The 26,170-nt window shown below is 46.6% G+C and overlaps 2 protein-coding genes across 12 annotated transcripts in view; one reads left to right on the plus strand and one right to left on the minus strand.

Annotated features, from left to right (window-relative positions):
• LIMCH1 (LIM and calponin homology domains 1) overlaps positions 1 to 5,725 on the plus strand; it is a 172,653-nt gene extending 166,928 nt beyond the window's left edge. For all 11 annotated transcript variants that reach the window (XM_068680221.1, XM_068680223.1, XM_068680226.1 and 8 more), the window contains one exon: positions 2,596 to 5,725. In XM_068680221.1, the coding sequence (XP_068536322.1) occupies positions 2,596 to 2,621 (26 nt within the window). In that variant the 3' untranslated portion in view covers positions 2,622 to 5,725. The remainder of the gene's footprint in view (positions 1 to 2,595) is intronic.
• A 13,860-nt stretch (positions 5,726 to 19,585) lies between these two features.
• On the minus strand, positions 19,586 to 23,050 carry PHOX2B (paired like homeobox 2B). Its single transcript, XM_068680215.1, has 3 exons — positions 22,474 to 23,050; positions 21,397 to 21,584; positions 19,586 to 21,053 (listed from the first exon to the last, which is right to left on the minus strand). The coding sequence occupies exons 1-3, from the start codon at positions 22,712 to 22,714 to the stop codon at positions 20,595 to 20,597; spliced, it is 888 nt and encodes a 295-aa protein (XP_068536316.1). The 5' UTR covers positions 22,715 to 23,050; the 3' UTR covers positions 19,586 to 20,594.
• Positions 23,051 to 26,170: the final 3,120 nt, after the last annotated feature.

Below are 26,170 nucleotides of genomic sequence, written 5' to 3' on the forward strand. Positions count from 1 at the left end.
TTTTGTTTTTTTGTTTTTTTGTTATGTCTCCAGGCATCTATTTGCAGAGGAAAGGATGAAGGAAAATATTAGGAACTTAATGTAACTTACCACAACAAATCCTTGTGGTGGGATCCTCAGACATGTGCTAATGTGTTGCTTGCTACAAGTTTTGAAGAATGAGCCAGACAAAGAGATTTTTGACATTGCATGTCAAAGAAATCTCAATGCACTTTTCCTGCCTTACGTTAGATCACTTGAAAATCCTTTCTAGTGCTGGATGCCAAATTGCTAGAGCATTTCAGAAGGCACGGAAGAAATCCATGGGAGTAATCATTGCCTTTTTGTCACATGTTAGTGTTCAGTATACTCACTGCCTACAGCTGTAATTGATGGGCAGGGATATAGAGCACTTGTTATTTCTCCTCCTCTACCTCAAAAGCAATAGAAATCCAGGAGTAGGAAAGATACCTCCCCACCTTTGCTAGTAGAACAGATTCTTTTTTCTCTGCTATTTCAGGTCAGAGATATTTACCCATCAGCAGAGCTAGAGGGTGCTGTCGTATAACTATTTCTGTGGTGATTTTTTATTTATTTATTTATTTTTTAATTCTGGTAAGAAATGCTAGCAACTCCTTGTATTAATTATTTAACCTAACACATTCAGAAATAGATTATCCTCTTCAGGCTTGATACCATAAAACTGCCTCATGCGGTTGAAATCCTGACCTTTATAATGCACGTTTGGACATCTATCTTTATACAAAAAGGAAGAGAAGGTGATAAGTCACCTTCCTTCCTTCCTTCCTTCCTTCCTTCCTTCCTTCCTTCCTTCCTTCCTTCCTTCCTTCCTTCCTTCCTTCCTTCCTTTCTTTCTTTCTTTCTTTCTTTCTTTCTTTCTTTCTTTCTTTCTTTCTTTCTTTCTTTCTTTCTTTCTTTCTTTCTTTCTTTCTTTCTTTCTTTCTTTCTTTCTTTCTTTCTTTCTTTCTTTCTTTCTTTCTTTCTTTCTTTCTCTTTTCTTTTCTTTTCTTTTCTTTTCTTTTCTTTTCTTTTCTTTTCTTTTCTTTTCTTTTCTTTTCTTTTCTTTTCTTTTCTTTTCTTTTCTTTTCTTTTCTTTTTTCTTTTCTTTTCTTTTCTTTTCTTTTCTTTTCTTTTCTTTTCTTTTCTTTTCTTTTCTTTTCTTTTCTTTTCTTTTCTTTTCTTTTCTTTTCTTTTCTTTTCTTTTCTTTTCTTTTCTTTTCTTTTCTTTTCTTTTCTTTTCTTTTCTTTTCTTTTTAATCCTTTTTGCTTAAACAAGAATTGAGGTTCCTTAAGGACAGATGAAGGCTCAGTAAAAGTGTATATCAGTCTATATGCTGTAGGCTCCATCTTTTACCACTGTAGTGCTAGAAAATGCAGTACAGAACTGTGTGCAGTGTTTTGTGCTGTAAGGTTTTGCATTTGTGCATATCAAGCACAATGGGAACTGTGTTGATGACTGTGGGAATCGGTTTTGTGGAAACGTATGGTTTCTGAAAAATAATAATGGGAAGGGTTTGTAGTTTTCCTACAAGTTGTCTCTTCCTGTTGTGTCCACTCCTCGTGCAAAATCTTAAAATATTGGCCATGTAAATTTAAATTACACCTTTTTTTTGACAATTTCAAAAGGACTTTGAAATTTTGATGTCACGAAACTGCAAACACGGTTAGTCACTCATTTTTAACTAAAATTTGACAGACTCCACATCTGAACTGAAGAACAAAGGGGCACGATACTAGTGTTTTGCCTTCCAGTTCCGGGAAGTCTGATGCTAAATATAAAGTCAGTTGCCTGATTCCACAGCTCTTGCCTACCTCCACCCTTGCCTATGTCTGAATACCTACACAGCAGTGCACACAACTGATGTTCTCTGACAAACCCAGGATTAATCAGTATTGGTTTAAGATGCTTAGGGACATCTCAGTGAGATATTTTTGCTGCAGAAATTTGTTTATTTGAAACTGTGGGGGATTTTGTTTCAAAATCAACTACCAAAAAACTTAAGGGAGAAACACATTAAAGATTATGTAGTAGTCCAGAGTATGTTTCTACTTTTAAATAAAAGTGGATGGGATTTTATTGGTAGGTTATTTCTCGACAACAAAATCTCACAATTCTAGTTACTGAGGGAGCTCACTATTCAGTGCCAAAAATGCAAAGAGTTAGAGATTTGTGAATGTTGAAATCAAAGGCAAGCAGTAAATTCAAGAGATTCCCTGTATGGCCAGATAACACAAAGGCTCTGTATTGCCACGTAACACAAACCAGGCACAGCTGAAGATGACTCATCAGTCCTCTGCTTGACTGTTTTGCCACTGCAGAGCCTAATAGTAAGTACACCCACAAGTACTTTCCGAGTAAATGAAATAAAAGTGCATGCAGAATGCAAACAGCACAAAACCTTTCTTTGCAGTTAGTGCCCCAACTTTGCAGGAAGGAAGAGAAGCAGGGCACCAATGACACATATCTCCAGATGTGTTTTTTTAAAACGATAAGGCTCATATCAGGAAAATCCTACGTACTCCATTGGTTCAGGAGGAATGTTTGTTAAAATTTGTAAACCAATGACTGAATTCTGTTTGTTTCTTTCTTTCCAGCTGCTGGACAGCCAACTACATTGTGACATGACTTTCAGTCCTAATTACTTTGAAGAAGGAACTCTCTTCTCATATGTATCGGCTGCCTCCAGACAATCATTTGTAAGAGCTTGAATCATGGACATCGTGGCCCTCATCTCATTTTGAAAAACTCATAAAAGCGCTGCACCTGCTCCTTTAAAATGCAATATGTTGTTTTGCCCTTTCTTAAGAAATTTACAACACATATATGACCATATTTGGTAAGGCAAAGCCTAAGTACTATAAAAAAAATCCCACATTTTCAGGTATGTCTATGATTTTCAGTCTGTTACTTTGTCCTCCTGAAAGTAATAAGGAAATAAACATGCAATAAAGCTGTTTTGTGTTAATATTTCTAGGAATTAAAATTTTGAGTTTACAAAACCTTTATAGAATATGCCAAGTTGAGATGAGAAGTAATTTTAAGGTAGTATCTAATCAGTGCATTTGAAAAACTAAGCATCACAGCACATGACTTCTCTGTTATAACTGAAGCTATAACTTTTTTTATACAGAGACTAGTTTGATAATACATCCTGTAATTCTGAAACATTTGTGTTTATATTACCTTCAGTGGAGGGTAGGAGTTATACAAATAAATTATTGCACCTTTAGTGATAGGATTTTTTGTTTGTGTACCTCAAGTAATGTTCATGACTATAGCTCAATATTCTCTCAAATAAAGATTTCTTCATTAAACCTAAAGACTGCATACCGTTAACGACTGCAAGATTCCTGTCAGGAGCAATCCTTCTTTCTAAGTTCAGCAGCTGATGTTGTCATTGAATTTGGTGAAAGGATGATGTGGGGGAGAGGCAGCAGCGTGGGTAGACGCAACTGAACCGCGAGCCTGCAAGCTGCAGTGTGATGGTTACAGTGAAGCTGTTCTGTCTGGCGTGGTGCTTTCCCACTGACAGTCTGAGTTGTTTTGGGATCTGCTCTTTCCCTTGCAATCATTACGTTTGGTTGAAGTCTCGTGGGGAGAAATATGTGTGGTTTGGGTCCCCTCCAGAATCATCACATGAGTTAAGGATGAATTATGCAGCCAGGAACCTGTGTTCCTCCAGACATCAACCCCAACAAGATAAGCAAAGCCTGTGAGCCTGGAAGGGAGGCAGGGAGGAGGCTGATGGCAGTAGGCGAAAGCTTCCCCCCATTTGGGCCAGTTTTCCTTTATGCCTTTTGGTTAAGCCTTTGCTTCTCACTGAAGTGTTCCAGCAGCTCATGGAAGCAACGGCCAGAGCTGTGTGAGTTTATCAGAGTACACAGACAAGTTCAGGGGATGTGTTACAGTTGTAAAATTTCATAGCACAGTTTGGTAAAGGAAATGGCTATTTAAGATATCCCACTTTAGCTCTTTGAGATGCAACTTACAATGGAGGGAAAAAGTTACTTATCCTGCCTTAAAACCGTAATAAATTAAAAGATTTGTTTTATGTCTGTGTACATCCATTGTCTTTTGATGTGTTGGTAAATGGAAATTAAGTCGTTATTAGGGAAGCAATAATTTTGAGTTGTAATATAGCTAGCAACTATTGGTTTAAACATTAGGCAATTGCTTGCATGTGAGTTACATGAGCATGCAGAACTGCGTGTCATTGGCAACACATGTACAACGCTGTCATGTGAGGAGATTGTGGAGATCTGCTGGAAAGTTACATGTTACTTCCTTCAATTTGTGCCTTAGAAACTGCAAAGCTATTGCACACAGTCAGTGCTGACTTATGGATGCAATAAATCAAAAAAAAAAAAAATGAAGTCCTTCACGGACTTCACCTGGGGAATATTTTTAAAAAATTAATCAAAAATCAGAAAAAATGTTTTGGAAATGAAACAGTGAGTCCAATATTTGGATTAACCGATTGCATGACTTACTGCTGAAAGGTTTTGATAACCAGGAGGTTTACACTTTGCATGTGGACGTCACAGCTTTTTCCTGCAAATAACGTGTAACATGGAAATTCAGAAGCAGATTTTATAAACTACTTTGTGCATCTGTGCAATTCCATGGGCTACATTAAGGGTATGTGAACAAACAATGCCTGGGCCTAATTTCTAACCAAGACCTTTAATGCATGCTCGTGCATCTGTTTGGTGTGAGTCACTGCTTCCCCGTGTGACGTGGTTTAGATGTGCAGACTGCTCACAAGTGTACAAAAGGGTTGGTTGTCACAGAGGTTAGATCCGCTTCTCAATAACTTGATGCTAAGAGCCCAGGCTGTGTAGGAGCATGGCTGGGACTCAAATGCATGAGCAAGGGCTGGGGAGGGGGTGTGCATAGCGCTGCAGGCACACGGCTGCATCCCAGAAGCTGCTTAGTTTGTCCCAGTGTCTATCCCTTCGTTTCATATATGCATGTTTTGGTGACGTTAGTTGTATGTAAAGCAAAACGAAGCAGCATCCTCAGACTACAGCTTTTCCCCCCAGGGAGCATCTATTCACCAGCACAGAATAATTTTCAGCAGTTTTCTAAATTGTACTTGCCAACTGCTGATGTTTGATTTACATTTCCTTTGTAATCTTATATGGCAAATTCATTCAGTCTAAAATCTTCCTTCCTTTTCCTTCCTTTTCCTTCCTTCAGGTTAAACACACAAGTATGATACATTTCTTACCAGGAACTTTAAGCACAGAAACAAAAATAACGCTTTACTACATTTGAACTACCATGTAAATGTATTTGTTGCAAAAATGATTTATTATTGCTAAGCAAGTACAATATATGTAATGGATTTTAGATGTTTCAGAATTTATTTAGCCTCTTACTCCTTCAACAGGTGTCATAACCCATCTGTATTTCACTACCCCACTTGCCATGGTGTATTTTTCCTTACTCTTGCTATGTAGTAGTGTTATTGATGCAGTACATCTGTAGTTTTCAGTGAATGTCCTAAAGGTTGGTGAACCAGAAGGGGACCATCCTTCTGTGCATGTCCACTCAAGGACAAGGATCGCTGTCCTGGCTGGGACTGATGTTGAATACCAATTGCGCTAATCTTTCCTTGGTTTTATTTATTCTAAAATGCCTCTGGAAATTAGGAAAACTTGTCTAAAATGCAACAGCTTTTATAGTAAATGTATGTTTATAAATAAAACATTGATTACCTTTGGTGGTGTTGATTTTACTTATTAACAACCAGCTTCTCGCATTGCATGCGATATGTCTGAGATGGGATTGTGGAGCATGAACATCCCATCGGTGAAAGCTGCTGCTTTACTTACTTTGTGTACTTTTTCTTCCCTTTAATTCTGGTATGGTGTCTTGTGGTGAATATTACTGTGGTGATAATCATTTTCTGGTGAATGCAACCTGGCAGCCCCAACCCAATCAGAGCTACTTGTGATGTGAAAAGGGCACCGGTGGGTGCGCAGCCCCCAGCAGGTGTTTATTGCTGCCGTAATCCAGTAGACTGTATAAAATGTCTATATGTTGGCTGCTTGCCTCACCAGCACCGTAACCTGCTCACGTGCCTGGGTGACAAAATGCCCCACTGCAGGGACACAACTGCACGGAGGGGTGCTGCACACCAGGCCCAATCAGGTTGCCGACCCTCGTCTGGAAAAAAAAAAAAGATGCCGGAAAAAAAATAAATACATCTCTTGTAAAGGCAAGCAGGGCTCCTGTATACCTCTAAAAGCCTCCGGTGGGAATGTAATTTCATCTGAATTTCCTGATAAGGGGAAATGACTGAACTGGAAGCCGCTCAAGTTTTGCAAGCAATAAGAGCCCAAAACAGAGATGGAAAGTACAGGCTGGGCTGTGACTGTCCTCACAGCATTGTGTGGGGTTGGTATTTGGGGGATTTTAGTTTTCTTGTTCATTTGTTTTATAAAATGCAGTGTGAGCTAAACAAGCAGGAGGAAGGCTTACCCCTCCACCGGGCTCCAGCTGCTGCTCTGTGGGCCTTACTGAAGACTCCGTGCTCCACAAGGGTAGCTGCTGGAGCTCTCCTCCCCACGGCATATGGGTTTTAAAGTCATTTAGGGGGAAAAAAATCCATTATTTGAGACAAATTTATGAGTCATTGCTAACTCATCCGCAGAGTCCATCTGCTTCACCTCACGTGACGTGCAGCAAACTCTCCTGGCAAACGCCACCCCCGTGGGTCACAGCTGCAGGTTTCCAAGCAGGTAGCCTGCTGCCTGACACCTCCTGCAGCCACTCACAGGGCTGTAGGAACTGAAGAAAAATCAACAGAAAGGCAAATCTTTCCTTTTTTTCTGTCGCTTCTGACTACAGGTAATGTATTGCTCTGATAACGAGCACAGGAGCTGAGACGTGCCTCCACTCCTCTGGAAACTCTGTGGCACTTCCCATGCTGAGTGTGAGAGCAGAGTAAGGCCCAAGGGACAGAAAATATCCCAGATGGTTGGGTCAAGCCTCTGCTTCCAGAAAGACAGCCACTGACACCTGATAGCAAACAGTGCTCGTGTGAGGCGTGGTGTCTCTTAAAAGGAATCTTTTGCCTAGTGTCTGGTTTTCGGGAGCTCACTGAAACACGCCTTCTGCACAGCACATCTGGCACCTGACACCTTTCCTGTGAAAAGGCAAAGAGCTTCTCTGCCAAGACTGCACTTCCAGCACGGGGCACCTGTGGGAAGGACTGGTGCTCTCCGCAGTGCACCCAGACTTAGAGGCTCCTAGATTGTTTTGCATGACCCTAAATATAATTACCTATATATAAAAAAATAATAAAACAATATAAAAACTATATAAAAATATTCTAAAAACAAGAACTGACCTATGCTTTCAGGGCGTTCACAAATACGCATGACTGGAATCAGTAACTGTATTCCCAGAAACATGATCACCAGATGTTAGCCACTCGTGCTATTCCTATGTAGGTTCAACAGTGTAACCTCTGACAATCAATATTTTCTGCAAAGGAGACGTTTTCCTCTATTCAACCCTGTCATAGAGAGTACCAATATTTGTATTGGGAGAAGACCTTCACAACAGAATAAAACCACTTGTCTGTACCAGGTTCCTAAGGATGGGATAAAAAATTGTCATGGTTAACTGATGCTTTTGCTGCCTTGCTGGGTGCAGAGCATGGTGCTGTAGTTCCACTTGCAAAGCTGCATCTTTATGTCACATCTGCTGGACCTGATTCTGATGGGCCGAGGTGATGATCCTGATGGACCTTTGGGTGAACCAAGGGCTGAGGAGTTTGGGAGGCCGCACAGCCTGGCACATCAGATGGAGGGGAGAAAGCCTGAGCTGCATGAGCCTGGGTCCTCTGGGCACACTTCTCCATATACTGCTGGAATTTGTGTAGGTGGTTCTTTGCCCTCAAAGCTGGGCTTTTCCACATGAGGCTGGATGTTAAGTGTCAGCCCCTTACCGAGACAAAGCACTTGAGCAAGGTATAAAGGAGGATAAAAAGGTTAGGATAGAAAATGATTGCTCAATACTTGGCTTTCTCAATCTCTCTCTTTATCTTAAATAGGAAAAATCTGCTTACAGCATGAATGCAACATGTGAATACCTTTCTCCTTGCTGCTTCAAGGTTTTTTGAGCTTCTTCTGTACCTGAGCAGCATGTGGCTGTGTTCATGCACTTGGCAGTGACCCTGTGTGCTGCCAACCCAGGCGCTGAAGGCTTACCCTGTGCAGTAAAAATAATCAGCTTCCCCACTGATGCCAGAGCTAAATTGGAAGACAGAAATTCTCCAAATTTATCAATACACCATTCTTCAATCTCTTGCCTCGTTTCAAAAAAAGGGTTGTAAACAAATATGGTGGCTGCCCACTGGGCTCTGAGCAGCAGCAAGCACACGGGGCAGAGACTGCCTGCATGGGGGCTCCTGCAGAAACACGTAAATAAGGAGGCGATTGAAGCAACCCAGTTGTGGTAGGGCTATGTGCATGCTGCGCTGATGTTCTTTATTAAATCCCTGTGGCTAGCAAGGCAAATGTGGTAAGATGTATTTCTGCATGGTCTGCCCTAGTACCTTTCATCACAGAAAGAAAACATATTCTACAATGTCATTTTACTGGTTTATAGTTTTAAGGAAAAATGTCTCTGTTTTGACAGTACCGAGCTGCAGCTTGAACACAAATACCAATTACTTCCTTCACATTGCACAAAAACAAAACAATTTGGACAAGATTTGAATCATTTTTAATACCTCAATACCTGAGCACCCGGCTTCAGGGACTTGGGGGTTTTTGAGAATATCACATCCCCAGACAATCAGACATCTTCAGCAGGCCTCAGGTTAGATAGCCAGAGCCACAGGGCATGTTTGAAAGCACCAGATTTTGTTCATTGGGTGTCTCAAATATGTTTCAAGTAGTACAGACAGAAAAGGGAGATGAGTCTGCAGGTTCCTCCCAGCCCACATGTGCGATGACTGATGTTTACAGGGCCCAGCATCCCCAGAAAGCAGCACAGCACTTTGCAATCATTACTGGAATAGGATTGAAAAACACCCCTGTGAGGCAGAAAGATGTTGTTACGTGTCTGTTTCCAAACGGATAAATGGGGCACAGAAACTAATTTGCCGAGAGAAAGAATGTCTTCACTCAGCGAATTTAATTTGGGCTACAACCTGGATGAGCTATGGCAATAAAGATGTTGGAAACTCTGTACAGAGAGCAAAAATGAAATTTAAAAAAAATGCAACGGAGCATGCACTTAGCTGTTACCGTGACCACAGTGCAGTGCTGCAGAGCTCAGAGAAACCTGGCTATCTGGCTACTGCAGCAAAAGCCAGCAGAGCAAGAAGCCCGCCAGGAGCGGAGCCAGCCTGTCTAGGAGTAAGGCCATTAGCCAGCAGCAAGCCCGGCACTGACTCAGCTGCACTGCCAGCAGCTGGCCAAGCTGGGCTGAAGCCAGCCCCACACTTCAGCGTGGAGCACAGCGGGGCATCTCCTGCCTGCACCTGGGCTGAGGGGGCCAGCCGAAACCTTCTGCTTAAACCTCCTGGTAGCTCCCCAGCGCAGGGTCAAGAGCCAGCAGCAGCCTAGATGAATGCCTCTGAGAGCAGGTGTCTGTGTTCATCTTCTATTTTTCCTGCCTGTTCTCTGGGTTTTCATGGTATGAAATCTCCTCCTTGGAGATCTTCAGAAGCCGCCTGGACGTGGTGCTGGGCACCCTGCTGGGGGTGTCCCTGCTGGAGCAGGGGCTGGAGCAGGGGCCTCCAGAGGGCCGTGCTGGCCTCGCCGGCCTGTGAAGTGCCACAGAGGGCACTTAAAGGACAAAAATTTGATTTTCTGGGGAAGAGGTGACCCAGGGGTGTCCTACAGCTGGAGCAGATGATCCTGATGGCTCAGCAGCGACCTGCAGCTGTAAGATGAGCACCCAGAGAGGTGCCTGACCTGGCTGCTGGTGGGGAGAAGCCCAGAGCTAGGTAGGGCTGGCACAAGAACATGTGAGCCCAAATGCTTACTGCATTAGCCATTAAACCAACTAATCAAAAAATGGATTAGTATCATTAAAAGTATGCTATACCATAAAAACAGAGTGCAGAGATGCTGCCTAGGTTTTGCAGATAGAGTTTAATTTTTGTTCCAGGAAAACAACCACTATTTCTTTGGAAGTGTGGCAGACATTACAAGACAGCATTTCCAGAAATTGGCTTACTGACAAAAGAGAATATAAAATGGTTAACAGGATTATTTCCTCTCAGTGAATCCTACAGCACAAGAAAATAAACAAACAAGCAAAAACCACCCTCTTTTCCTCTTTTCATGGCTTCCAGTGTGTGCTCCTGCTTCAAGACATGACAAGCGTTGTGACGGCGACTGCTGCCATCCAGCTGAAGGACTGAGGCACTTTGTAAATCAAATTTCAGGCAAAGAGATTGGTTTGAGAAACCTCCTCGTCGCGGAGTCACAAGCTGTCAGAGTTTATTAGCATTACGCTACCGGAGCAAAAAGCAAAAACAAATTAAGATGTTTAACAGCTGAAATCTGAAACAAAATCGTGTTTAATGCTGAAAATCTTGTTAACATATTTTCAGGCTTCCCTCTCCCCAGATATTAAACCTCAGAGTGTGTCTGCCAGCATCTTTTCCCTGCCGGTGGGAGCATGGCCTGCAAGGCACGGAGCACGGGGGCCAGGCACCACAGCCTCCCCCTGTGCTCACCCTCTACTCGGGGGGCAGCCTGGAGGCTTGGCACCCTGGCAGCCTCCCAAGGCACGAGGATGGCTCCAAGGAAGCACCGAAGGAGCAGATCTGAATGCCCCATGTGTCCATGAGCACGGCATCACCAACTGGAGGCCCGGCCCGAGGATCGAGGATCGCACACGTTGGAGGTTTTAATGGGAGGGGTGACGTGAACTCCCAAACTGGTTTTTCATTCCCATTGGCTCCCACAATGAAAGAGCCATTAAAAGGGTTTTAGTGATCTTCCGAGGCTCTGCTTCCAGCAGAAAATTGGCTCCTTCTCCTTGGACACAAGACCAATTTTTAATTGAATTTCAAGAGATGATGGATGTTGTACTTTATTCCAAGCCTATATGCTAAATTAACAAGGCTGTCTGCTTAGTTTCCTCTTTTGAAACCGCATTGAGATGAGTTTCTGCTAATTCTCTTACACAGGGCATTAGACATGTGAACCAAGTTCTTATTCAAGAGTTGAAACAGGCATTTTTGCCAAGGTTATTACTTTGGATAATAAATTGGTGCTGGGAGGCAGCGACAATAATTTGCTTTCTGAAAAAGACTTCCCAGTTGAATTTTTTTCAAACAAATCAGTAAAAATAAAACTAAACCTATCATAAATTTTCACCAAAGTATTTTAAAATTCTTAATTAACACTGAAGATGTCTGTCTTAAAGGAGGGACCATTCCAATAATTCTGCTCATTTACAGCTACGCTGTCCTTCCACTCGCTTCCCAGATGACAGAAAGAATCTAAGAAGCACACTAGGTTGCAGAATATATTTAGCCTGATTTAAGTTTATTTATCCATTTCTTTACATGTTAACAAATGACACTGACAAACTAAATATTTGTTATTATGAAACCTAGAAAAAGTAGCATAAAAGTTGTTTTTGTTTTTGTTTTTGTTTCCTAACTCTGGCCACTGCAGCAATATTTGCACATTGTTTTGAGTGGGGAAGTTGCCTCGCAGAGGTGAAGCCATTGATAAAACCATTTTCACATGAAATTTGGGCTGAACATAGAAACTCTTAAAGCGAAACTCTGACCAACTAGGCCAAAGCCAAGTATGAGCTTTACTAAGTGCATCTTCAGCTAGTAGGCAGAAAAGAGGGGACCCTTTTTCCAAGATGATGAGTAGTACTGCTGGAAGAGGAATGAGCCCATGGCCAGGAATGACTTTTCATGTATGCGTACTTAAAAGCAATCCTAAAGGGGCCCAGGATATCAATGGGCAAAGTCTTAGTGGTGTCCTTTTGGCAGAGGAGGCTAGTTGATGTTCCTACCTTGCAAGGAGTTTTTCAGTGTAATGGAACAAACTGGCCTTGTAGGCTCGTTCCTACACTTCATCTGTCACAATTTTTCCACAGGTGGGAAAAACAAGCAACCAAACCAATAAATAAATAAAATAAATATATAAATAAAAATAAACCCACCACCAAACATATAAATATGGCTATCAGTGCCTTCATCAAGCGATGATTAAAAATGGAAGTGGCATTTATCAGCTAATAAAAGCAACACACTCAAAGACCGTGGCTCCTGTTGATTTTTCACCTTTTGTCACTACAATATTCCAGGCAGAATTTCAGGAGTGAATTTAGGGGGAGGCCCGACAAGACCCATCCCTGACTGTTCATTCTCTGACCCCGTACCCCCACAATCTGCCCCAGGACAGGGATAGGAATGGGGATGGGGTCGGTGACGGGGATGGAGATGGGGACGGGGATGGGGATGGGGAGTCTTTGGTCTCATCCCGGACAACACAAACTCAGGCTGCTGCTGTTTTATGTTTTTCCTCCTCTATGACTCAGGTCTGTCTGTACGCCACGTGCTGCAGGAGCTGCTGTCATCTTGCAAGTGAAATCTAAGCAGTGCACAAGTGCAGGGAGATCTGGGCGGTGTCTTTTTTTGGGGGAGATGAAGGTGGGGCTGGGTGCTTAATACACCTCTGGGGGTGCAGGGGGTGTCCAAGTAAAGTCCTGCTGCCTCTGACTGCAAGAGGAGATCCATCGGGTCACTCCCATAGAAGAGCATTTTCACTCCTTAAATATCTGAGTAATTTAAGCACGAGATTAGGAGAATAATGCAAAATTTAACATAATAGAATAATATCCTTCCTACAGGTGACACAGTGCGGAAAAGCAGGTTGAGGTCTTTAGCTAGATGTGATTATGCTTCCAGATGGTAGTCTGTTAAATAAAATTGTAATAAAATGACAATTTTGTCTCACAGCCCAGTATCCCAAATATACATGTACATGTATTTCAGCCCCAGCCTGCATCAGACTTGACCCCAGCCCACCCTCACACAGAAGCTACCAGAGATTTTCTTTTCCTCGTTGTCAGTATTTGGTGCTACACCAGAATGACTCAGGGCCCGCTTTAATTATGGCTGCAGCCCAACTGTCCTGTAGAGCATGTCATGAGACCCTGGTACAAGTTAATGGCTTATCTGCTTTGTGTAATTGTTCAAATCTTCTTTTCCATCAGTTCTACATCAGTGCCATCTCTTTCATTTGAGCGGTGTGCTGGTGGGACAGCTACCCAGCCCAGGACTTCTGTTACAAAATAATAATAATAATAAATTACACTGTGACAATAAAATAAGTTTGAAGCCATTTCTTTAGAACATCAGCTTGGCGTGGGTTTTGAAATACGGTGTTCTCATGGAGCCACGCTGACCAGGAGTATCTGATACTTGTTTAAAGTCAGTGCTTGTTTGACTCTGTACCACCAGTGGTGATGGGATTTGTGCCTCCTGACATGGCAACACACAAGTTATTTCTCAGCTCTCTTGCAGACAGCCACGGAAAGTAAGCAATAATTTTAGTACCTTTGTTTGTTAGCCATCAGTGTAGTTAATATTGAGTTTGTTAAACTCACACATTGCAGTGTAATGATGCTGGACAGGCAAACAGAAGCACCCCTGCCCAGAGCAAGTTTTTCTTTCCCAGTCCCTTGGAGCACAACGTGTGGGCCCTGCCTGTGTCAGCATCAATGGCTCAGTTGTTTTGGGAGGTGTCATTGCAACTCCCAAAGCCATGTGGCAGCTTGGTGCCAGGCTGCAAACAGCACTGGGCAACACCTGGAGCCTCACAGCCATTTCTAGGTGGAAAACACAGGGTTGCTGAGAGATGGAGTGGGATAAATCACATTTCTAGTGTTTCTTCAGTATAAACTGAGTGTCTCCCAGGCTATGGTTTTGCTCTCCAAAGTTGTATGCTACTTAAATCACACTGAAACCAGCAGTAGATGAATCTTCTTGGTCATTGCAGGTCCAGGAAATATGATCTCTCTATATATAACATCCATATATATATATATACACACATACACACAGACACATACACAGGTATATATATATACATACATATATATATATATATACATATATATACATATATATATACTCCTCTTTTATTTCCATAGCCCTGTCTGCAGAAAAAGACCGTTCAACTGCACCAACAATTTTCATGTAGAGGAGCTGAGCGTGAAAGAGCAGTGACCTCAGCACTGGCAGAGAATTAACTATATAATCTAATAGGGTTTCTTTTTCCATTTCTAAATAATGGGATTCTATTAGACCAAACCGTAGTCTCATCCTAATGATAATTTATTGCATAGCATATCTGAATTTTGCCTTTTATAAATCATTGGGAATTACAATACACAGTTATATAATTGAATCATCTCTTGTATCGTTAATATTTTTCATTGCTTCGAGAAACCCCTTTTTGTTCAGAACCCACATGTAACTGTGTTTAGAAATTGCAAGTTTTTCAATGTGCTAATTTTTAAAGTGATTAAGGATTTTCATTTGTATTACTTTTAAGTGTATTTGTAAAAAATGCCTTAGAAGTAAAATACTTCAAAATTATTTTAAGCTTATGAGGTTTTGTACAAAAGATTCTGGACAATTTTAGAGACAAATCTGGTCATAAATTTATGTTTATATCCCAAAGTCTCAGAAAAAGTTGGATTTCATGATCCTTGGAAGAAAATAAATTGGGATAATTAATTCCCACATTGACATTTAAATGTATTAGTGGTATGCACCAGTGAAAGTATTGATCAATGGAAGTAATCAGTAATAACAGGAAAAATGAATCAGTTTTGCAGACATGAGTACTTGACTTCAGCTGTGCAATGCACTTAGTCCAGGGCTGAAAGCACTTCAAAGGGCGTGAAGGTAGCCAGGACTATTGTCCACCCAGAAAGACAAAGAAGAAAGGTAAACGAAGCAAATTTGGGAGGTCATGGTCCCATTTGCTGTTAGAATATAGGAACAAAGCCTAAAATTTGTGATCTGCAGTTTGTGAACTTATTTCTGGAATTGAGCAACATTATGGTTTAGAAGAACACACAAGAAATCTTTCAGGAGGAGTCTTTGTTAAAGGTCTCATCTTTAGGAATCAGAGATTGGCTTAAACCCACAAATGGGTGGTTTTATATCATTTTCAGAAGTTTTTATTAAACCAGACTGTACTGGCTGGATACTCTTATTTAGTAGTTCAGAGTTTTTTAGAATTTAGCTAAAAATTTTACTTTAGCAAAATCTCATGGCCGTGGGTCTCAGTCTGATTATCTAGGTGCCGAGGTACCTCCTTTAACCAATGCTAAACTTGCTCCATAGTAAGGCAGGAATCAAATTATGGCACTGTTGTGTGTTATCCTTTTAGATTTTTACCCCTGTGATATAAGCAAGTAATGGTGCTTGGAAGAACATATCTTATTCTCAATTGTACAACACTGATAAAAGCCATATCTGTAGGAAGAAAGAGTCGTGAAGGAAGGACGGGAGTTTACTTTCCCTGTTAGCATCAATGTTACCAGCTGGTCCTTGGGAACTCCGTCACTCAGAGCTGCACTGGTATACCCAGAACAAAGAGGCAGGCTACATGTGGTTTTATTTGTGTAAATATGTCAGTGAATAAAGATATACTTTTAAAGATAAATCTGACTCAACATTGATCTAGCTACCACTAGGTAGCTGGCTACAAGCTGGCCATGGGTATCTTCAGCACTGATGTTGGCAGAGTAAAACATTCGCTGAAAGGTGAGATTAAACGGGTAAAAACCAAGAATCCCTAACCTAGCATCTCCAGTCTGGTCAGTATTTTGGCATTCACATAAATGTAGTCTTGTACACTACAGCACACTCCCTTGCTAACACAAGTAACTTTTCCTCCTATCTAGAATGACATGCGCCCTTGATCGTCCTTGCCACCTTTCTGTGAATCCCACCAGACTGGGCAGGTAAGACCAACCTGCACCTCATGACAGTCTGTAGAGCACGTACATGTAACCATACATTGTATTTAATTCCATTAACACTGCCTCAGTAAACTGCAGTGAGAATTAAAGCTTCCCCAGTGCAGCGGCTCTCAAGGTGCTGAGTATTCACCTCGTAACATTTGGGTAGATTTTCTCCTTAGGGAAAATTAATGTGTTGATTTGTTTTCTGTAAACATCTTTCTGTTAAATGATATGGAAGTTAAGGCTGACAAAGGCCCTGTCCACAGCTTATGCCCAGTGTCAGCGGCCTTAGTGATGATGTTAGATTTCAGACCTCTGGAAAGGCATAGCTAGTCTCACACGTCCCAGGGCTACCCTGAATTTTTATCTAATGTTGTTGATAGACTTTCTACATTTGAGCTTCTTCCTCTGAGCCACTTGAAACAGCAAGAAGTGTCTGCATTTCCCTTCTGCCTCTACTCTACAAAGGATTAGGACAAAGCATTGACTGGAACTGCACAACCGTGTGAAATGACATTCTTGTCCATGTTCAGAACCTTTAATTTCCTGCTGATGTGATCATCATGAGAAGGATTAGCCCAAAAGCTGATTTCCTCCTTCCACAGGAAATGTCCCGCCTAGAAAAAGGGAGCTTTATTTCACACCAACATTTCTTGAGCTGTTTCTGGATGAGCCCCCCATGTGGCAAGAAGATGGGCTTCCTCTCAAATGGCCTGGCCTTGGCCTACCTCATGAGCTCTTGTGCAAAGCACAAAGAGCAAAGCTGGTTTTCAAAGATGGAGACACATTTTAGTAGCACTCCAGATGGAGCCATCGGTTCGTTCCCCAACAGCTCTCAGGTGCCAACATGTGAAGGACCAAATAAAACCAATGACAGAAGCAGCAGGCTTCAGATCCCATTGCAGTATGGCCTCCGTATTGCTGCTCTGCCTTACAGATGGTGAGGGTGGTCCATAGAGTAATGTTTGACTCTTTGAAATCAAAAAGTTGATAATAGTTTGATAGCTTTATTAAGAAGGTGATGATATGTAAAGATTAAACCATTTAGACACATTCATTTCTCGGTGAAAAAGATTTTATATTACTTGTAGTTTTCCTACATGCTAGCTATGTATTCCTGACTAATAAAATTCATTTTTGCATTGTCATGTAAATACCCATCCATCTCAGAGATTCATATTGTAAACAAGTTTTTGTTTGTGTACGGGAGAGAAGAAAGAGAGAGAGTGCAGGAGCTGCCCCAGAGCCAAATTCATCATTAGGCCCGAATTCCAGTCACGGCATTGAAAAGAGCAGACAAGAAAACGGCGCAGTTGCTACAAACACAGCTGTGTTGAAGTTTGTAATACTAGCAATGTGAATTTACCTTTGAACTCCTCAAGAAACACCATGCATTCATGTCAGATTGATGTTGAATTCTAAAAGAAACTACTCTTTATTTCAATAACATGAGTCAAAATGCGAGTGATACACCTTACCCTCATTTCTTCACTGAAGCATCCCTGGGCTTGCCAGGTCCTCCTGCCCAGAGCTCCTTGCCTTGCGAGTGCTGTCTGTCAGTGTCAGAGACCAGCTTTGACTCTCACTGGCACTGCTGGTCAGCAGCCGTTTGGTGTCTTCTTCTGGCCTGGGCCCCCTCTGGGTGCCCTGTGGCCCGCCTAGACTCCGTGCTTGGGAAGGTCAGCAGCAACGCTGCAGATTACTTAATTAATACTCCTTTTCAAACAGGCTGGAGCAACAAGCTTCATGAGTTTTCAAACCATCCATTTCTACCTGACTGAATAATTGCTAAGGTTTATGAATTTATTGGCATGCTGGTTCTTGCGACAGGTCCATCCTGTACGGTCTGGGGCATCCTGCGGTCCCCTGCACTGCTGGGGGGTGACCAGAACAGGGAAAGAAGTGACTGGGGAAAGGATTGATGGTCAGAGGGGAAAGGATTTATGGTCAGAAGGGAAAGGATTTAGGGTTGGAGGGAATACGTGGCTGGACAGAAGGTTGCAGCATGCCAAAAGGACCAAGGAGAAGTTCAGATACATGAATGCGGAATCATGGTCAGTAATAGAGAGGTGATCTTAGTGCTGTATGACCCATTACTGAGAGAGACCCTGCAGCATTTGGGGCTGTCCGGATGTCCTTTCTGCAAAGTGTCGTCACCAACAGGCTTCAGTTCTGGAAAAGATTTTAAAAGTTTGAGCCCTGAGGAGTATGGGAGGTTTTAAGGCCACAGCCTACTTAATTTATCCAGAGGAAGATAGATTAGAATGCAAATCGGTTTACATTGTAGTGAAATTAGGAGAGAGAAAGGTCTCCAGCCTAGCAGACACATAGCTAGATCCAATGCTGGGAATCTGAAGCCCTCATATTAGAAGCAAACCCCAGGTCTTAGCAGACAAAGTAATGAACTGATGGGAAGAAAACACCCAGACACGTAGCAGTGTGTTGTCATCTCCTCCCTTTATCAATCACAGTGCATGCTGTAACGTGGAAGCTTTGCACCACAAGGCCCAAACAGCTGTAGTATCTTTGGATGCCCCTTGGCTGGCTGGGGTGCCAGAGGAGCGGGTCTTGCTGTCCCTAAAAGCACAAGGGTCAGCTTGGCCGTGCCCTGCAGGTGAATCGGGCAGGGGGAGCTTGCCACTGACCGCCACTGCTGCTGTGCTGCTGGCTGGAGACGGCTCATTCCTAAAGACAGTTTGCCTTGAGCAGAGATGTCCTTAAATCCTTCTCGGGTGTTTGGGAGAACAGGTGGACTGGTAAAAGCGAGCCACGCGATAACACAACTTGCATTCAATAATTGCATACAGGGTGCCTATTTGTTTTTCCCTCTGGAAAACTGACCGTATGGTTTATTGCAGCATTTTAAATCTGCTTATTGAAGGATTTTCTTTAGCGAACCAGCACTTGCCTGGCTTTGCTGGCTCTTTTCTCTGTGCCCTTGGCTGCAGACCCCTCTCTGGACACTCCAGCACTGCAGGGAACGCTGCTGCCGTTTTGCTCCACAGCCAGCCCCCCAAGCCAGCCTTTTATTTTTCCGCCCCCGTCGACTCTGCCAGAGTCAGACAGAGTTCATCGGCCCCGCCGTCACCCCACAGTGGCCCTGGGCGGCAGGGGGGTGGCACCAGGGCTGCCCCGAGCCCCTCGGGGGGCCCCGGCCCGGCCGCGCCGTCGGGGCTGGCGCTGCCCCCGCCGCCCGCCAGGCCCCGTCCCCAAAAAGCTGCGGGCGTTTAAAGCAAAATTCACCCCCGTTACTCCAGGAGTGGTCCACCCGCGGACAAAGCAGACCCGTGCTGCATTCCCCGTTTTTATCGTAACGGGTTGAGCTTAATTCCGGCCCTTTCTGACCGTCGGGGTTGCTACAAAAGCTCCGACCCCGTGTACCTTCCTCCCCAACCAACACAGGGCCGTGGCCTCTCCGACGTGAAGGCTGGTGACAAATATCCCTGCAGACCCCCCCCTCCTTTAGATGACCCCGTCCCGAGCCTGCGACTTTCACCTTCAGTCTCTGCCGAAATAAAAACATGCCCCCCCCCCCCCATCGCCCCAGCACCTCCCAAACAACCCCCTGACAATAAGCGGGAAGAGCTGGGGTGAGCTATATTTGCTTTTGGTTTTTATTATCAACAATCAATTAATGGTACACTCTTGGAAAACTATATGCACATGTAGAAATATTTCCCCTTTTAAATAGAAGCATTCATCTTAACCACATTATAAATAAATCTGAAAATCCTGAACATAATTTATGACGATTATGCTCACAAACATATTCCAACAGGTAGGGAAAAAAAATAAAAATAAAAAAGGGAAAAATTAAAAAAAAAAAAAAAGAATGAGACGACATGCAACTGATAACAAAAATATATATCATTGCCTGAACCTGGTCTCTCTAAACGCAAAGGGAACGGAACCCGTGAGAACCTTATTTCTCCATAAAGACACGCCATAGAGACTACGAGAAGGGAAAACATTATTTATACGGTCAACTAGACAAGTCTGTACTGATATTAACACTATACAGCTGAGTCACAGAACACAGTCGTAGAAAGACACAGAAAAAGAGAAAGCATACCTGCCGACATTCAACTAATAGCTAGAGTTTGTGCCTCTTCAAATAAAATTAGAAAACCCTAACGGAGGTGCCTAAAAACTGCGTGGACCGTGGAATAAGAATAATTAAGAATAATTAATAATTAATAATAAATACAAGCCGTCCGCCGAGGGGGCCGGGGGCCGGCAGCGGAGAGACCCAAACCCAGCCGAGGGCCGGCGGAGCCAGAACCGCCCCGTCGGGGGGCGGCGGGGGGGCGGGAGGGGGGACAAGACACTTGCCCGCTCGGGCTGGCGGCGGGAAGGAGGTTCGTAAAAAGAAAACGAGGAGAAACAAAGCGAAACACCGGCGGGAGGCCTGCTGGGGAGCCCCCCCCCCCCCCACCAAACCCCGTCCGCCCCGTCGGGGCCCGCGGAGGCGCTGCGGGGCCGGGCCGGGCCGGGCCGAGGGGGCGGCCCCGGGGGGACTCGCGGGGGGTCCCTGCGCCGCGGGGCCGGGTCCCGGTCCCCGCTCAGAGCCGCGGGCGGGCGGCGGGTGCCGAGGGCCGTGGGCCGGCGCTCAGAACATGCCGCTCTTGACGAGGCTGCCTTTGGTGCCGCCGGGCCGCTGCAGCGAGGAGAGCACGCTGGCGAAGGGGCCTCCTAACGAGTCGGGGATGGAGGTGATGGGCCCGGGCCCCGGGGCCCAGCCCTGCCCCGGCCCCGCCGCCGCCAGCCCGCCGGGCCCCGCCGCCCCCTTGCCCGGTTCCCCCCCCGGGCCGCCGGGCCCCGCCGCTCCCTGCCCGCCCGCCGGGCTGGGGCCGCCGCCGCCGCCGCCTCCGCCGCAGCTGGGCGCGGGGTTGGGGTTGGGCCCGGGGCCGCCGGTGCTGTCGGGGTCGGTGCTCTTGGCCTCCTTGCTCTCGTCGTCGCGGGAGGCGTCCGACTTCTTGCCGGCCGCGCCGTTCTTGGCCGCCGCCGCCGCCGCCGCCGCCGCCCGCTCCTGCTTGCGGAACTTGGCCCGGCGGTTCTGGAACCACACCTGGGGGGGCAGCGGGCGGGGAGAGGGCAGCGAGGGGGCCGGGAGAGGGGGAGCAGCCCCGTAGTCCCCGAAGGCAGCGCCCCGCCGCCGCCCCCCGGCCCCCGACGGCGCCCGCAAGGCGCCCCGACGGCGCTGCGGGCGGGCGGGAGGCACGGGGGGAGCCGCGGGACGGCCCCGCCGCCCTCCGCCCGCAGCTCGGGGGGAGCCCTCGGTACCCGGGGGGACCCCTCGGTGCCCGGGGGACCCCTCGGTGCCCGGGGGGGGCCCTCGGTGCCCGTCGGAGCGCCCGGTGCCCGTCAGTGCCCGTCGGAGCGGCGCCCCCTCGTCCCCCAGCCGCACGTACCTGCACCCGCGCCTCGGTGAGGTCGATTTTGAGCGCCAGCTCCTCCCGGGTGTAAATGTCGGGGTAATGAGTCTCTGCGAACACCCGCTCCAGTTCCTTGAGCTGGGCGCTGGTGAACGTGGTCCTGATCCGCCGCTGTTTCCTCTTCTCGTTTAAACCGCCGTGGTCGGTGAAGAGTTTGTAAGGAACTGAAGAAGGAAAAGAGGGAAGGAGGAGGAGAAGAAAAAGCTGTGAATCGCTCGTGGCTGCCCGAAGATACTTGTCCGGAAAGGCGGGCGGCGGGGTGCCCAAACGGCAACGTCCTGGTGCGGGAAGCGGCGGCGGAGTCCAGCAGTCATCGCGGAGAGAAACCCACGAGGGGGGCACCCGTGGGGGGAGAGCGAGAGGGGGTTAACGCTAAAACGGGGGTGCGGAGGGCTGGAGGCGAGGATGCTCTAAACGTGGGAGAGCGAAAAGCCCCGAGCCCGGCAGGCGGCTGGTAGCGCTCCCGGCTGGGGGATGCGCCGGGAGAGGGGAGAACTGATTGAAAGCGCCACAAAGCATCGGAGGAAACATCGGGCTGCTCGCTAGCTGTCACCCGGTAATGATATTACCGAGCTGCTTCGAAATTTGTTTGCATTTCTCGAGCCTTACCAGCTGATCCTGTTCAAAGAGGTTTCGGTAAAAAGTGCCGCAAAAATAATGACCAGCAAAAAACGGGTCTGCGCCGCCGCCGCCGCTGCTGCTGTTGGGTTGGGTTTCCTTTTTTTTAAGACAGTGTCAGTAATGAGCTTTACTCTTTGGTTATTTAATTATTTTCTAAGCTTTACGTCTCATCGCAAAGTAAATAAATTATGCCTATCATTTTGGCAGCTTAAGATAATTTTGTTGGCGGTTCGGGTGTGACTAGGATAGTGTAACCCTGTAAGTGAATTACCCCTCCCTGCAATCGCTTCTAACGTGATAAATTCTTTCATTTGTGTAAGCAAATTTCGTTTGGTAAATACTAAACACATTTCCATTTTCAAATGCAATCAAGGCTTCCTATATACCAGCAGCGAGGCGGCTGCCGGGGCTAAGAAAGCTGGAGGTCCTTACCTGCTGCGTATGGACTGCTCTGGTGGTCCCTAAGAGAGCCGAGGCTGCAGGATCCTGGAGTGAGGGATGGGCAGCCAGAGGTGGCCCCAAAAGTGGTCCTTATAGGGTTATATTGAAAGCCACTGGCTTGGCTGCAGGAACTGAAGTCAGCATAAGCTGAAGCCAGGCTCGAAGTGTCCATCCCAGCCATACAGGACTCGTAGGCAGAGGAATTGAGGTAAGAATATTCCATTTTATACATTGAAAAGGCTCTGGATGGCTCAGCCAAGTGGAAAAAATGAAATCAAAGCTGGATATATGGAGAAGGTGCCTGTGGTGGGGAGATGTGCACAGCTCAACGCCTGCTTCGAGAGTGGCCTCCTTACTACCAGCAGAGCCTAGTTTTATGAAAAAGCCTCCTATGAGATGCCTTGCCTGAGGTCTCTAGAGCATATAGTCCTCATAATAAACTTGGCTCTTTCCACTTGGACAATAGCAAAGCGGTTGGTCTTATTGCTGGCGCTTTTTACATGACAATAACTCATCAGTCTATTGGGCTGGCACTGGGGGACCGAGCTGTCCAACCTCCCTATCGCTGATTCCTGCATCTCTAATTAGAATTTAATACCACACCATTACGCACCGAGCCCCTCGATCCTCCCTTCTAACCAGCTCCCTGCCCTTTAATTCAATCACACTACTTGGAAATAATGAAAGTTGGGTGACGATTCTCCCTGATCCAATTTGCCCGTGCTTTTAAGCCTTTTTAACTGATCATATACCTTAGGCATAAATTGAGATAGTGTGGTTCCCCACCGCCCCCCTCCTTCCCCGGATTTTTTTTTTCTTTTTTTTTTTTTTTATTGTGTGCGCGCTTGGTTAGGGAGAGAAACCTTGATGTCATAGAGAAACCTGTTTTGTAAGAGCGTTACACGCTCAATTTAACAACAAGTCTACCCCCCGAAGTGCATGAAATGCTATAAAGGACTGGGACATTAGCAGACTCGGGCACCCTGTAAAATAGAGTAAGTGGGCCAGTGGGTTGCTCTTTTTTATTATTATTATTATTAATGTGCAGACGGAGCGTGTTTCTTTAACACACACCTGGTTAAGGGGATAAAACCAGCAATCTCCAAATCGCATTTCTCCGCGATTTTTCGTTGCTTGCTGGTGTTTTTTCTCCCGGGGGCTCCGGCCGGGCGCTGCGGTTGCGGGGATTTTTTAGCAACGAAAAAAGCCCCCGGGCGCAAAACATCTGGATTGTAACTGGGAGCCGCGTTGGGCTCGGGGTCCCGGTTTTTAGTTGTTCGCCCCCACGTAAGGCTTTTATTAAATTTTCCTTATGGTTATTGATCGTTATCAGCGCGGATCTCGGAGGGGCAGGGGCGAGGTGGGTGCGCGGGGGGCGAGCGGGTGCGTGCGGGGGGCTCGGGCAGCCCTGCGCCGGCTTTTTCCCCCTGCGGGAGAAAAAAAAGAAAAAGAAAAAAAAAAAAGAAAATAAAAAAAATAAAAAGAAGAAAGAAAAAAGGAAAAGCTCCAAACCAAGCTGCTCGCACTGTGCCACCGAGCCTGGGGGCTCGGCTCAGCGCCTTTCCAAGCACCGAGGGGCACCAGGCAAAGCTGGCGAGGGGGGAGCGCGGCTGGGTGCCCCCCTGCGCGGGTGCGCAGGGCCCCGCGCAGGTTGCGCGCAGCAGCAGCGGGGGAAGCGCCGCGCTTCGGCGGGGAGTTTGCTCGGCGGCGGTGTAATTTGCATTTCGTTAGCTGGATTTCATTAAGGCTTCCCTCTCGGTGGGGCAGCGCAGGAAACACTCAGTCGCATCTCGCCGCCGCGCGAACGGACGGTGGAGATTTTCTATGATTTAAATGCGCGGGTAATTAGCTTTATTACATTCATTACCCCCTTTATGTGCTCCGTAACAAGTCGGCAATTAAAGTAACAAACTCCTAAAGCCTTTACGGGGGCATTTAAGCCGGCGCAGTGTTTGTCGAGCTGAGTAGTTTAATTCACGGCTGCTCCTTGAGCACAGGGGAGCCGGGGACGGCGGCGCTGGGCGCTGCTTTCTCGTACCTTAAAGATGCTCTGGAGCGGTGCAGTTAATTACAACAAGGAGGTTTTACAACAAGCGGGTTTTTTTTTAGGGGACACGGCGCTCCGGGTTCCCGGTGGGCCATTAAAAAAAAAAAAACAAAAACAAAAAAAAAACGGGAGAGAGAGAGAGAGAGAAAGATTCTCAAGATTCTCGAGCCGCTGAGGAGGCGGGTGATGGCTTTATGGCGAGCTCTGAAGGTTTTATGGCGGCCGCACGTTGTACGATGTGGATTTGATAAAGAACGGCCTTCGGCGGCCCGTGGTCACTTTTTTGTGCGGCGGCGAAATGAAAATAAATGTGAACACGGCTCCGGCGCGAGGGTGGAAACAAATTGCGAGCTCTGAATGCTTCTCCCTTTATGGCCGCCAGACAAGAGGAGAAAAGCGCTGCAAACATCTGTCTTCCGTCCCCCAAATCTAAAGGGCACCAAAGAATGATGCGAATCTAAGTGTTACTACAGCGGGGATTTGTCTTTATTTCCCCGCGCTCTCATGAATATGAATACGCGGTCGGGGCAGGGAGGTGCCTCGCCCCCTCTCAAACAGCGCAGGGCAGTTGAAAAATAAAATAAAATAAATTTCCGAATGCTTTTCCTCCGGGGAAAAACCTTTTGTCCCGCTTTTTCTCCCCCGGTGCCGCCCGCACCCGGGACGCGCCGTCGGGGCTGCGGGGCCGCTCGGCAGCCGGGCACCCGCAGCCACCGTGCCCAAGCCCAGCACCTTCCTCGGGGGCTGTCACCGCCCCGCGGGGTCCCTGTCCCCCGCTGGTGTCCCCACGGGGCCGGCTCCGCACCCCGAGCCCGCAGGGTTTGGCTCTGTCCCCCCCCCGTCCCGTCCCGTCCCTCCCGCCCCCCCGGGGCTCTTGGGCTCCGGTTGTTCTTTCTCCACGCGAGCGGCTCTGCCGAAAAACTTGGAGCAAATGGGTAATTCGATTACTGCCACTATAGGCCAACTGCCTCGGCGGCCTTCCCCCACGCGTCTGGCTGGGGGCAGAGAAACCATCTCTAAGGAATAATCAAATCAAGGCGAAGTGTGGAAAAACCCCTTCTGATTTCCAGGCGACGCAAATAGAATTAGAGCCTCCCGGTTGCTTTCTCTCTCCCCCCCTCCCCTCTATTTTTTTTGTGTGTGTGTGTTTTGTTTTTGCCTTCCCAAAGGGCCCTTTTGTCTCCGCCACCAGCCCCGGCCCAGCCGGGATGCGCGGGGCGCGCAGGGGATGCGCGGGGATGCGCGGGGGATGCGCGGGGTGCCTCCTGCCAGCGGGGGCCGGGGAAAAAGGCTCTGCCCGTGTAAAAGCCACTTTTCTTTCCTCTTCTCCCCCTTTCAGAAGGGGCCGGGGTTGGGGGGAAGCCGGAGGAATGCTCGGAGGCAGCGAGACAAAACAGGGAACAGCGCGCCTTTGTGCGCCCGCCGCCGCCCATGGGAAAGCGGCCCCGAGCCGGCCCAGCGGCCTTTCCACGGCTCCTCGCGGTCACCCGTGGCCGCAGCAAGCCCCGGGCACCGGTGTGGGGTTCCCCTCGCTTGCCCTGCCCGGAGCTCCCCCGTGGGGAGGACGGCGAGCAGCCCCCCGTCGAGCAGCCCCATTTGGGATGGGGAGCGGCGCGGTTAGGGTCAGCTCCGAAACTCTCC

Source organism: Anas acuta, chromosome 4 (assembly GCF_963932015.1).
Source record: "Anas acuta chromosome 4, bAnaAcu1.1, whole genome shotgun sequence".
NCBI lineage: Eukaryota > Metazoa > Chordata > Aves > Anseriformes > Anatidae > Anas > Anas acuta.

What these genes read in the sequence shown, in the direction of transcription:
- PHOX2B (XM_068680215.1), bottom strand. Translation starts at nt 22,714, where the DNA reads ATGTATAAAATGGAATATTCTTACCTCAATTCCTCTGCCTACGAGTCC. An exon ending in GAGCAGTCCATACGCAGCAG is followed by an intron (nt 21,585 to 22,473) that starts GTAAGGACCTCC and finishes TTCCTTCTTCAG; the next exon opens with TTCCTTACAAACTCTTCACC. An exon ending in TCACCGAGGCGCGGGTGCAG is followed by an intron (nt 21,054 to 21,396) that starts GTACGTGCGGCT and finishes CTGCCCCCCCAG; the next exon opens with GTGTGGTTCCAGAACCGCCG.